The 14,329-nt window shown below is 40.2% G+C and overlaps 1 protein-coding gene across 1 annotated transcript in view; it reads right to left on the bottom strand.

Annotated features, from left to right (window-relative positions):
* Positions 1–3,210: 3,210 nt before the first annotated feature.
* C2H1orf87 (chromosome 2 C1orf87 homolog) overlaps positions 3,211–14,329 on the bottom strand; it is a 69,729-nt gene continuing 58,610 nt past the window's right edge. Inside the window, exon 12 of the mRNA XM_074221298.1 lies at positions 3,211–6,178. Coding sequence (XP_074077399.1) covers positions 6,018–6,178 — 161 coding nt within the window. The 3' untranslated portion in view covers positions 3,211–6,017. The remainder of the gene's footprint in view (positions 6,179–14,329) is intronic.

The following is a 14,329-nucleotide window of genomic DNA, read 5'->3' as shown; positions in this document are numbered from 1 at the left end:
TTCAGTCTGTCTGTGAACGCATTCAGGATCCATTCCCAGCCTTGCCATCTGCTCGTGACTGTATTACCATCTAACCATTCACCTTGCCCCCTCAATCCCTTTCCCCTGAAGTAGCTCTACCCAATGTCTGGTTGGATATATGAAGTCAGGGAAGACCCTTGACCCAGGAAAATGATTATGGATGGAGAAGAAGGGGATGTGGGAGACACAAATGCCTTCCAGTAAAGGGAAAGGATTTATCTTAGAGTGTGAGTAAAACAAAGCCCAGAAGAGGAACCCAGAGAGTGAGCAGTTGGTCCAACTGAAGCCATATTGTGCCCCAGGCATCCTGATCCTTCCTCCAATAATATTGATGTTCTGTGTTTGGAAACTCTTCCTCCAAGGCTTTCCCCTCCCCAATTAGCTCCAGCTAACTGCTGCCTTGCATCCCAATGCTGCTTTCAAACTTCCCCAGCCAACTGTGAGAGCTGTGGAGCAGCTCCTGTGCACTAATGAACCGTCCCTCATCCTGAGACCCCTCTGCCTGCAAGGGTTGTAAAAACAATGGGAAATTACAGCTGAAAGATGTTGGGAAGAGGAGGAGAGGTGAAGGGCTGTACGTGTACAGCATCCCTATTCTTTATCCAATGATGGTTTCATCCAGCTTTTGATCCCAAGTAAAAACAGTGGTTTTCAGGACTCTGTTCTTTCAAGGTTCTTGGGAAATTCCTTTCTTGAATCAATGAGCATGGGCTAACTCTGTCCATAGGCTAGGGCTGCTGCTTTTCCTTATCTAAGTCCTCACTCAATCACCAAGCATTGATTAGGCACCTACTGTTTTAGGGACAATGTTAGACTCTGGAGATATACAAAGAATGAAAGAATCTCTTTTGACAAGGAGAGCTGAGGTCCCATGTTGCAATCAACAGGGCCAGGGAGCACTCCTATTCCTTCTTCATTAAGAGCCTAGAAGGTGCTATATAATCCAGACATGGGACTCCATGGAAGTTGAAGGTATTGGGAAAGAGAGAGAAGGAAAAGCAGAGAGGGAAACAGCAAGAATAACTGCAGAAAATGGATCCCTTGGCCTTTTGGAAACAAGCTAGTGGGAACACTCTACCTGGGCTCTACAGGTTCTTGACAATTTACACTCTGAGTCATCTAATGATAACAACTCATTTTTTATAAAAATTTAATAAAAATATTGCCATGAGAATAGTACTGATCTTCACAAAAACCCTGCCAGGTACCTCCTAAGTGATAATCGTATTCATTTTACAGATGGGCAAATAGGCTCTGACGAGTTAGGGGACTTATCCATGGTCACATAGTATCATTTTCCCATTTTACTGATGAGGAAATTAGACTGGGAGAAATAAAATAATTTGCTCATGGCTACATAGCTAATGGCAAATTGATTGATCAGTCAACAAATATTTTTAGTTACTATGTGCTATGTGCTGAGTTAGGAGCTAGGAAAATAAATTTTCAAATTGAAAAGGTCTCCAACAAAACTATCCATACTACTGGAACGAGAAAACACATTCATAGATAGGATGATACAGGATATGTATAAAATGCCGCCAATAGAAAATGATCTGGAGGGGTAGAGAGAATAACTGTGAATTCAAAGAGGGCTTCCTGGAATAGATAGAGCCAGAGATAAACCTTGACAGGAGCCAAGGAGGTGAGGAGGATGAGCCTTCTAGAAATGAGAACCGGGATAGGCAAAGCCCTGGAGGCAGGAGATGTATGTTGGGATGATATGTTCATTAGCTAAACTTCTCTGGAATTCAAATTCCTCATCTGCAAAGTGAGCTTCTTGGACTGAGTTGCCTGAGTTTCCATTCAGTGCTAAATGTATAATCTGGGGGTGCTATTTCTAGATTCAAATATCACCTAAAACATTTAGTAGGTGTCCAAACCTGTGTAAGTGACTTAATCTCTCAATGCTTCTGAGTAATTCAGTGAGCAGGTAACAATCTGCATCAGTGGAGAGATTTTCCTGAGAATTTCCTATTTGATTTAATCTACTCCCTCTTTCTACTGAGGAAAAAAATGAGAAGATAACAATGTTTTTGTTATCAACAGACTTAGCTTTAATTGAACTGCAATACCCCCTCTCCCCTGTGCCTTTTTAAAATCTTCCTCATAAAGGATAAGTCTCTGGTATGGGAGAACAGGAGAAAAATGTTGAGAAGTGTGGGTGATATGAGGAAAAAAAAAGATGATTAACTATTTTACAATGAAAACAATGGTGATAATAGATTTTTTTCCTGGTTTTATGACCAAGATTTGGGACTGGGTGGGGGGAAAGTCTGAGGAACCAACCCACATTTTCAAGGTTCATAGAAGTTTCCAAACCATTTTTCTCAGAACTCTCTCAGGAAGGCAGCAAAAGTATTATTACCCTCATTTAAGAAGATAATGAAGTTTCAGACCCAGAGAGGTCAAGTGAATCATAGGGACACACAGCAAATGTCTGAACTTGTAATCAAACTCTGGCTCAGAGTTCCATAGAAAAAGCTGAAAAGATCCCCAGAAAGCACCTATTCCAACTCTTTGTACAGATAATGTCACTGAGTACCAGAAAGACAAAGTAATTTGACCAAGGTCACACAGGCATTATGTGGGATTTGAACCCACATCCTCTTATCCTAAAGGCTGAGTCATTTCCACTATGCCACCTTGTCTCCTATTGGTCTTTTTCCACGGCTTGCCTTCTGTTGTTCTAAAATCGTGATAACATCACCTTTACCATTAATCATTTATAGAATGTTTCCAGATTACAAAATAAGTTTACATCCATAGCTTCATTGATCTCAGAAAAACACTGAAAGGTAGAGAGGGTTAATATTCTTGTCTTCATTGTACATATGTGAAAATCAAGACTTGGAGAGGGTAAGGAACTTGTCCATGGTCACTTAGATGGTAAATAAAGGATTGGGACTCAAATAGATCTGTCCAGGGACCAAGACTACAGTTTTTTTTTTCTTGATGGCCACAATACAACACACCCAGCTGCTATCAGTTATCCATTCAGTAGTTGACTGTGGTCTCTTCCAATTCAAATGTATGGTACCTTCTGTCAATAGGGCTCCAGAAAAATCCATCCCACTCTGAACACTCTGAAGAGTCTTGGAAGGCCAGCCTCCAGCAGAGAGAAATGAATTCAGCAATGGACTCTTGAATGAAATCATACCACACACCAGGCAAGATGATTTAGCAAGTGTTTATTCAGGTTTCATAGCAACTATAAACATCATGAGATACTGGATGTGACCTGGGGCTACTCAGAAAGAAAACCTCCACACTGACAAAGAAAAAGGAGAGGATATTTAGAGAAAGGCTCTTAATTAACTATTAACTTGAGACGCTTATCATACTGACACCATAAATGTCAGTGATTGTTGGTCAAAGATTTGGCTAAAAGTGGACCACTTCTTAAAATGGAAGTAGGAGTTCCAAATATTTTTTTTCCTAAATTTAAACCAATGTTAGAATGCTCACTATAGTCTATTCAGAGTAAAACCAGTCAATACTTAGATGTTCTGGGCAACTCATTAAATTCATGAAAACATAGAAGTGTAGCTGAAAAGGACCTCAGAGAGAGCTAACCCAAACATTTTAAAGGTGAAAACACTGAGACTAATGGCAATTGACACCCCCTTCTTACTTCATAGTAACAGAGGACAGAATTTCACCACTCACAGGGCTCTTTGGCCTTCAATGGCTTGCTTTCAGAAGCTTTGCCCAATGGAGATGGCAACTTGAGAGTTGGTGAGGACACATCACAAATTTTTTTTCTTCTATCTGGGTGGTATGGTAAACAGGAAGATGACTTTCATTCTCAACTGGGAAAGCCATTTTACCTTGGACTTAAGTATCATTATCCTTAAAATGGGGGCGGGGGGGTTGATTGGATGGTCTTCAAGGTTCCTCCCAGTTCTAAATTCTATGAACATTTAAATCATTTTGAGTGCATTCAGAATTCAAGATGACAGATAGTGGAGATAGTAGACATTAACTAGATTTTGAAATTTGGGGCATGATGCAGTATGAGGTGTCTATTAGGAATATTCCTAATATTTGCAATATGTTGGCATGAGACTAAATCTTTCCATTCTTGGGTGATCTCCTTCAGTCCCTTTTGATTCAGTTACTCTGCCAACAAGGTGGCAAATAGTACATAACCCTTCCTGTATTTGGAGGGATTAAAGGTGTCATTTGCTTTAATACTCATAAATTACTTCTTTAAAATTATCTCATTTAAGCTTTTCCACAGCCCAATGAGTAAGTAGAGTTGTAGTTATTCCCATTTTACAGATGAGAAAACAAAGAAAGGTCCGGCCACTCAACTAGTAAATATCTCTGGCAGGTTTAAAAGATGGATTTATATGCATCAAACCACCTAATTCTCCAATAAAATTATGCGTATGGTTCATCTAAACTGAACTTATCTGTTTAATAGCTTAATGGAGTTGGAATCTTGGAGCTGGGTTGTGTTAGTTAAACTTCCCCAAAGCCGCCTAGCTCTCTCTCTCTCTCTCTCTCTCTTTCTCTCTCTCTCTCTCTTCTTTTGCAGTTACTATGATAATTGTAATATATCATAAGAATGGAACCTCAGCTGGGCCCTAGAGATTCCTCAAATGGGCAAGGGTTCTGATAACCCTCACTAAATCACAGAATGTGACCTCAAATGAATTTTAGAAGATAGAATAGGACATCTCCATCATCCCTGCCCTCATCCCTATCTTGATCATGATAGATACAGCAACTAGGGCTTTCAAGCTTACGAAGCATTCTACAACCATTATCCCCCTGGAGTCACTTATCAATCCTGTGAGATAGATTGCAACAATGCCATCTTGGTCATCTTATAAATGAGGAAACTGATCCTTAGAACTGCTTAATAACTTGCCCATAGTCAAATAGTTCTAAGGATCACTGGCAAGATACTTCCCAGAGAAAAGAGAATATGGAATGTTGGGCAGAAATGGAACTTAGAATACAGAAGTTTAGAATATAGAGTATTGCATGTTGTCAGGATAAATCAATCAGCCAACTGGCCTTTATTAAACACCATTTTGTGTCTTCTACTTTACACAGTTCTGGAAGATTGCATCATAGACTGTCAGAACTGAATAGGACCTTGGTATGTCAGGATATAGACTGCATAATCTTAGACCACAGCATATTAGAGTTGCTCTGAATCTTAGAATTTAGAATTATAGGACACAGATCATTGAATGTTAGATGGGAAAGAGACCTCAAGACCCCAAATTTAAGAGTTGAGCTCTTCCTTAGAACAGGGCTCTCCAACCTTACTTTTAAAAGAGTTTACTGATACAATAGACTATATATTTTGATTTGCCATTTTAGTGAGAGCTCTGAGGTAGCTCGGCTTTGTTTACTAAAGCATTTAATAAACCCACCTGGGACCACATTTTAGACAGACCTGCCTTAGAACATGGATTTCCCGAATATAGAACAAAGAATCTTAGAGATGGAAGAGACCTTAGAACATAGAAATGTTGGAATTGGCAGGGACCTTAGAACATAAAGCATCAGAACTGGTAGAAACTTTAAAATGGAGTATATTAGAGCCTTAGAACAGGGAGTATTAGATCATAGATGTAAGAACTTAGAACAGAGTCTATCTGAATAATAGTTGGAAGGCACCTTAGGAGATTATCTAGTCTACATCCCCTCCCTGTACCCAAACTGTCACCCTTTTAGAGGAAGAAACTGAGGCCTAGTGGTTAAAGGTCGCACAGTGAGAAAATGTTGGACTGGTTGGTAACAGTCCTCAATAGATTCTCATCCAAACCAAATTAAGCCTCTTCACCTTCATGTCATTCTATAAAAGGGGGTCGGTCTGAGACAGGAGGGCCATAGGAGCACGCCCAGGATGTCTACGACGTCTGCCTCTCCTGGGAAACTCTTCTTCTCTCCCTTCCTCAGAATGAGAAAAACAGGTCCCTGGGGACAAAGAGGGGAGACACAGCAAACATCCATTAGCTTCATCTGGGTCCATCTCACAGCTCCTTCAGGTACTGCAGTGCTGGTTCCAAGAGAAGGTTCTCTCCCTGTCGGAACCTCCGGGCTGCCTGGTCGATTTTCAGAGGGCTGAGGGCGAGGTTATAAATGAGATTGTAGTTGTGCATGAGACGCTTGGCTCGCTCTTTCTCCAGCAGACCTGAGGCAGAGACAGGGACAGAGACACAGAGACAGAGACACAGAGAGAGAGAGAGAGACAGAGACAGAGATAGATAGGACAGAGAGATGGAGAGAAGAATCAAGATAAAGGAGGGAGAAAGAAGAGAGAGAGAGAGAGAGAGAGAGAGAGAGAGAGAGAGAGAGAGAGAGAGAGAGAGAACAGAGAAAGTCAGAGAGACAGAGAAGAATCAAGAAAAAGTAGGGAGGGAGAAGAGAGACAAAGGCAAAGAGATAGAGAGAGAAGTAGGGAAGTGGAGGACAGAGAGATAGAGTCAGAGAGACAGAAGAGAAAAAAGGAAAAAAGAGAGAGAGAGAGAGAGAGAGAGAGAGAGAGAGAGAAAGAGAGAGAGAAAGAGAGAGAAGTAGGGAAGGAGGGGGCAGGCAGAGAGACAGAGAGCCAGAAACAGAAAGAGAGGACAGAAACAGAAGGAGAGAAACACAGACAAACAAAGGGAAACAAAGAATTAGAGAAAGAGATATAGAGAACAGGGCAAAGAGAAAGCAAAAAAAAAAACAAAGAGAAGGTGAATCAAAGGCAGGCAGACAGAGAATAGAGAAACATATCAACATAGAAAGAATGAGACAGATGGAGATGGAGAAAGAGAAAAGACATTTATTTTCAAGGCAAACTTTTCATAATCTTTGATATAATAATTGTTTAATAAACATTTGTTGAATTTAAAGGGATGTCAGAAGTGAATTTGCAATAGATTTTTCTGAGGAGTCCATGTCCCTGACAAAAATCTACCACTGAGATGTGGGCATCTCACCACAGGAGGTCTCTCCTTGATGATGCCATTTGCTGGGTGCAGCTAATAGTTGAATTTGAAGCCAAGTTCAAGACAATACTTTGTATGGTCATTAAAACTTTCTGAAGTCAGTTCTAAAGAAGGGTGGGGAAGGCACTCAAAGACTGCCTAATTCCATCTCTCATTGCCAAGTCACAGAATCATAGAAGGCTAAAGAAGAATGAGGCTCTTGAGGTCATTTAGTCCAATGCCTTTTTCTATTTATGTGAAAACTGAGACCCATTTCCTCCAAGTGATTAATCTTGGTCTTTTACCACCCTGGACACCATATTAAACTAATACTAAATTTCAAAGCTTCTTTTATTTCTCTTTCTCTCCTTTGGTCTCCCAGCATTCCACTTCTATGGTGTATTCTGCATTTTTCTGGCATCTTATCTCCTCTCCTAGATAGTAAGCTCCCTGAGGATCCAGTTACTCACTGGATATATAGTAGAAGTTGAAGGTTGAACACACTGGCTCCTCAAGTCCCTTCTGGCCGTGGGATGTGGGGATTGTGGGCAAATGAGGTCTCTATCTTATTTTTCTATCATCTCCATCATCTAATATAGCACTCTGGACATAAGAAAGTACTTAAAGGATATTTTATAAATTAATTCATTTGTGTTTTGTCTTTTCCTCCTCACATGTGCCTAAAGAATTGGGTTTATATTCCCTAAGATGGCTGGCATCAAACTCTATAATGATAATAATAATAAGGATAAGAAGAAGAATGAGTTGCCCTTCATTTTCAAAGATGACCATGACATCAGGAGAGGTGATGCCATGACAAGCACATGAATTGGATTTGAATGAAGGGGTGCTGTACTAAGACACCAGACTCAGTTTCTCCTCTGGAGCCTTCTGGGTCCAGTGGCCAATGAATCAGGAAGACTGGAGATGACTCTGGATGTGAAGCAATGAAGTTTAAGAGACTTGGCCAAGGTCATACAGCTAGTAAATATCTGAGGCTTGATTCAAATTTCTATCCTCCTGACTCCAAGGCCAGTGCTCTATCCACTGTGCCATCTAGCCACCATGAGAATAATATGAACATATTTAATTAACACTTGAAAGTTTGGAAAGTGCTTGGCATATATGATCCTATTTTATTTTCCCCACTGGATCTTAAAGATTGACATTTTTATTGTCTTTATTTTATAGATGAGGAAACTGAGGTCCCAAGACTTTCCCATCGCAGTACATGGCCAAACTCAGGTGATGAGATCCTAGATTTAGGGGAGGAAGGAAGTTGAGCTCTCCTAGACACTGAGAAAGTGAAAGGATGAGTGACAGTGCCAGGGTAATGCAATAAGTATCTGAGGCAAGATTCAAACTTTCATCATCCTGAAATGCTATTTATGCCCCATCTAGCTGTTAGTATTTGTTCCTATCCCTGACCTGGCCTCACTACTGGCTCACCTCATTGTAAATTGTGCTTCCCATCTCTTATCCTCAGATTGCTCATCTAGGTTTGGTTTTCCCAGAGTCTGTGTTTTTGTTTGCACTTTCAGTGTTCCAAAGTCTCCTCCAGTTCTGATATTTTATATTCTAAAATCTCTTTCTAAATTCAAGACTCTACATTCTGATTTCCTTCCAGCTTTCCAGTCTTTGACTTTGTTTAGCTTTAACATCTTATATTACATGGGCAGTACCACCTCTGGCATTCTCTGCTTTACTATTCTATATACTGATATTCCTTCTTATTCTGTTCTGAGGCTGCTCCCATCTCTGACATTCCACACTCTAAATCTTTCCCTCTACCATTCTATGCTCTAAGGTCCCTTTCACCTCTGACAATTTTGCTTCTAAGGTCTCTCCAAACTCTAGCACTCTCTATCCTTAGGGACCTTCCAATCCTCACATTCTTTAGTCTGGGGTCCCTTTCAGTTCTGACATTCTACATCCTAACATTCCATTTCCTAAGGCCCCCTCCAGCTTCAACATTTTATCTTCTAATGCATACAGCATCTTGGACATTTATTGTTGGAAGATCCCTTTGAGTTCTGACAGTCTAAGCTCGAATAGTCTGTATTCCAAGGTCCTTTACAGCTGTGGCATTCTGTGTTCTATGATTTAAAGAGCTTCCAAACTTTACTGCTAGGAAATTCATCCTGATGTCAGACTAAAAATGCCATCAGCTGAAATGTGTGCCCATTCCAATCTATCATGTCATTAGTGGACTCCCCGAACAGCTGCTCGCCACCATCTTTCAATCTCTCATCATGTGGTAAAGTCCATCTTCTGCTCCTGTCCTACCCCAATCTCCCAATAAATCCATATAAAAAACACACAAACACCTTGGCAAGAATCTGGGAGGACTTTCCATGTATCCTTCAGAGAGCTAGTCATGGCAACAAACCCACTGGCTCCACCAAGGAAAGAACAATCTGCCCCAAATCATTTACTTTCCTTAGTTTATCAGGGTAATCATTCACATCAGTCCTTTGGCCCTTCCCAAACTGTGTGTGTTCTTCCCAGGGACTGCTTCAACTTACTTGTACATAGAAGATGCCAGATAAACATTTATACAGTGACCAGCCTTCATCCTAGCAATCATGCCTCAAACCTCTTTTTGAAACCCATAGAGTGGATCAGTTTGCAAGAGGAAGAAATATGAGTCTGGGCAGGAGCCTTGGAGCTATAGATCAGCTACTTGGGTCCAACTCACTTGCTACAGGACCTTTGACATATGATTTCTTCATTTTAAAAATGAGGTAGTTAAATTCAATGAGTTCTAAGGTATCTTCTAGTTTCAATAGTTTAAATGCTAAGAACCCAAACATACTAGGTTTTAAGGACCCTTCCAATTCTAAACACTCACTGGGAAGTCTTTTTTAGCTCAGTGCTCTAAGATATGTTCTAGAACACCTTTCAGATCCACCATCTCATGTCCTAAGGTCCACAATATTCTATGTTCTAAGATTTCTCCTATCTCTGACATTCTATGTTCTAACATCCCTTTTGATTCTAACATTCTATGCCCAAGTATACCTTTCAGCTCTAATTTTCTATGTTCTGAGATACCTTTTAGCTCTAGGATTCTCTGTTCTAAGGTCCCCTCCAGCTCTGACATTCTAGTTTCAAAGATACCTTCCAGCTCTTCTATTCCATGGTTCTCTCGGGTTCTGACATTCTATACTCAAGATCATGTAAATTCTTATTCTAAAATCCTATATTCTAATGGTCCTTCTAGCTCCAGGTTCTAAGACTTTTATGTACCTTAAAGTTCCAAGGTTTTTCCATGTCTCTATTCTATGCTCTAAGGTTCTACCCAGTTCTACCAGTGTATACTTCAGATCCCTTCCACCTCTAACAGTCTGTGTTCCAAGGTCCCTTTCAGCTTAAATGTTTTGTGTTCTAATGTCCCTTTTAGATAAACCATGTTAAGGTCCTTCTGAGCTTTGATGATTCTATCTCTGGCATCACTGCTCCTGTGCTCTGTATTCTAAGGTCTCTAACTATTCTGTGATTCTGTAACTTAGATCCTCCTTCTGCTAGGAGACCATGTTTGCTTCCTAAGAGTTTGTAGCCAATGAGTCAGCCAATGTGTTGACCTCGGTCAATCCTCATTTTTCATTAAAAGTTGCCTCAGACATTCCCATCTCCTTCTGACCTATTCTTTGGCTGTAGCAACTCTACACATTTCATGGAAACGGGGAAAACAGACATAAATAGTGAAGAGGTCATGGAGAAAGCATTTCAAATCTGCCCTTTTAATTTATTTACATCCATCATCTACCAAGGTCAATAAAACTCCATAGAGAGCATTTCTTTAGAAATTCTACAAGAATGAGGCCCACGTTTAGGGAGAAATAGATCGGTAAATGAGGTTCTGGCCATCATCAGTCAAAGAATTTTGAGGGTTTCTTTTTATTTTTTTAATGCATCTCTCAAGTTATAAAGAGCATGCTTTAAAGGAAATAACTCAGAGGTCAGTCAGGAGAGTGGTTCAAATGCTATCTTGGTCATTGACTAGCTGGGATGGAATATCATGTGACCTCTCTGGACCTGTTTCCTCAACTGTCAGGTTGGGACAATGCTGTGACCTAAGTCACTCAGTTGTGGTATGAAAAAACCCAACAGACTTCTGGTTTTAACTATTCTTTTGAGCTATTTCTTAGAAACCAAGCTTCCTCACCTCAGGACTACCCATTTTGACAGTATTCCAGAATCTCAACTTGGGGAGGGTTCTCAGAGGTATCCAGGACCTACACAGATCAAGAACACTACCCAGAAACTCTTCCTCACAAAACAGTCATCCAGGCCCTACTTAGTGATTTCCTATGGGCAATCCATTGCAAAATTCATGTAGTTTGATGAAGGATGTTGTTCTTTTTATTTAGGGGAAATCTGCTCCTTTTCAATTTTATTGCTTATAGTTCTATTCTCTTGGGCCAGAAAGAACAGATCTAAATCCTTCTCCCCCTCCCAATTTCTGTTATCCAGACTCATAATCCTCTCCTTCCTCCTGGCCTCTCCTGGCTTCTCTGGCTTCCTGCAAGTCTTAGCCAAGCTATGACCTTCTATATGAAGCCCTTCCTGAATTTCCCCCCATTCTAGAGTCTTCCCCTCTGGGGGAAAAAAACCAAAACACCTTCCATTTCCACCCTCTACCTCATCTTCTTTTACATGGATATTTGAATATTGTCTCCTCCATATAAGCTCCTTGAAGATAAAACCTGATTTTTTTTTTATTTTTTGCCTTTCTATGGATCTAAGATTAGTCCAGGGTCTGACCAGGGTAGACATTTGAGAAATGCTTGTTAAGTTATTATGTTGACTCCCTTTTGGGAGCTTTCTTTTCTCCTGGTAAAAGTCTCCAGTTCTTTGAGGTGATCATCCTATGATATAATGTCTAATTCCTTCAGAGGTATGAGGAGTGTCGAACCAACATGGGGAGATAATCAAGAGAGATCAGGTGCTCATCTTGGTCCTACCATGAACTCTCAGGGACAAGTCATATCTCCATGGACCTGAGCATTTATGTGTTATTCTATTGAATGGAAAGGTCAAGTCTCAGAACATTTTAGGAGTCTATGACCTCTGTGTCCATCTTGTAAACAACCTCAGTCCTTTCCCAAACATCCCTAATACTAAATGCTTTCCCTCTACCTTTCAAATTATAATTAGGAAGCCTCCTTAGTGAATCCTATGTTTCTAATCTCTCCCCTTTCCAATTCATTTTGCTCACTGCTATGCATGCAATTTTCTCACTGCACATGTTTTGACATACTACTTCTTAGTTTCAACAAGTTTCTGTGGTCTCCTTCTGTTTAATAAACAATAATTATAATAATAATAATAATAAACAATGTCCTTCATTCTTGAAGAAGACCTCAACATCAGGGAGGCGATGCCATGACAAGCACATGAACTGGATTTTGGATGAGGTGGGGGCTGTGCTAAGTCACCAGTCTCACTGTCTCCTCTAGAGCCATCTGGGCCCAGAGGTCAGATATGAATCAGGATGACTGGATGCGAGGAAGTCAGGATGAAGTGACTTGCCCAAGGTCACACAGCTAGTAAGTGGCAGGTGTCTGAGGTCAAATTCAAAAACCTGTCCTCTTTACTCCAAGGCCAGTGCTCTATCCACTGCACCCTCTAGCTGTCCATTGTTTTCACACATGAATGTATTTATGTGTTTATGTGTATATATGTATACAGGCATATATGTTTGCCTGTGTGTGAATGCATTTTGTGGTCACACATGTAGACCTCTCTAAAATATACAAATATCTTATTAAATAAGACATTTTATATATAAAATTTATATTAAATATATGGTAAATTAATGCACAAATATTAAATTTAATATATTTATAGAAATTAATTTCTATGTAAACATATATTTCAATATATACACCCGAATCTACACATATGTGTAGATATATACTAAATATGAATATATACAAATATATTTTATATGTATTCATACATGTAAGTTCTATGTATGTATGTATGTGGGAGTCACAAAGGTAGTTAAGGACAGAATTCAGCTTAGAAAACAACAGGGTCTCTTGAGGTGCAGACCAGTGTGATCCATAAATCTATGCTGAGATGCTGGGTAAAATAAATTCCTGAAATCCTGATATATACTATGATGTCCATAGCATTTTCCTGATCTACATCACCTCAGGAACCTTTCAAAATTGATAATGAGGGGCAGCTAGGTGACGCAGTGGATAGATCACTGGCTCTGGAGTCAGGAGTACCTGAGTTCAAATCCAACCTCAAACACTTAATAGCTAGCTGTGTGGCCTTGGGTAAGCCACTTAATCCCAATGCCTTGCAAAAACCTGAAAAAAAGGAGAAAAATTATAGTGGAAATTGGACATGAATGTCAACCTACCCTATTTTTTTTTTACCATATGTCCAGAATCTTTAAAAATGTCTATTGGGGTAGAAACTGAAAGAAGTCACACAAGCATCTCCCCATGCAAACTCTGCTCCAGCCCCAGCGATCTAACTTTTGATCTTACCACTCAACTAAAACCTCTTTTCAAAGGCCACTCATGGCATCATAATTGTTGAATGCACTGATCCCTTCTCAGGGCTCATCCACCCTGACTTTGTAGCATTCTATGCTTCTCCTGCAGTACTGCTTCTCTCTCCTTAGCTTCTTGGGCTTCTCCTCTGATCACTTGAGACCACTCCTTCTTGGTCTCCTGGGCCCCCTTTATTGGTCCGTTTCCTTCATCTTCCCCCCAGTTCTCCCCAAGTATGTGTACAAGTCAGACAGTGAGGTAAAAGGCAGAATACTGGCTGCCGAGTCTTGGCTCTAAATCCTGACTCATATATAAAGTCACATTCCCTCTCAACTTCCAAGTCTCCTCTTGAATTGGGAAGAACGATAATGCTGATTTTATCCTGTTTTAAGAGCAACATACACAAAGCGCCTCATACATAAATGAGTGTGCACCATTATCACTACCATCAATACTCCCCTATGCCCTGTAAAAATCTCTTGTGTGAGAGGCAAAATGGAATAGAAAAAAAATGAACATGGAGACTGAGCATCAAATTTTAAATCACTTCCGCCACTTGCTGCCTGTGTGACCTTGGACAAATCATGTACATCGATTGGTTCTCAGTTTAGTCATCTGTTAAATGAGGAGGTTGGACTTGATATACTCAAAGGTCTCTTTCTATATTTAAGTCTAGGAACCTGAGCTGATCTGGGTTTGAATTCCAGAAAAGATGGTCATTCCGACCCTATATACCTTGTCTACTCTGATGAGTTCCATGATCACTTGCCAGGTAGAGGACTTCTGGAGTCATTATATGTTCTAATCTCCTCTCTGAGTGTTAGTTTATACCTGAAATTGCCCTTCACCCCCCCCCAA

Source organism: Macrotis lagotis, chromosome 2 (assembly GCF_037893015.1).
Source record: "Macrotis lagotis isolate mMagLag1 chromosome 2, bilby.v1.9.chrom.fasta, whole genome shotgun sequence".
Lineage (NCBI taxonomy): Eukaryota > Metazoa > Chordata > Mammalia > Peramelemorphia > Peramelidae > Macrotis > Macrotis lagotis.
This window is presented reverse-complemented; position numbering and strand designations above follow the sequence as displayed.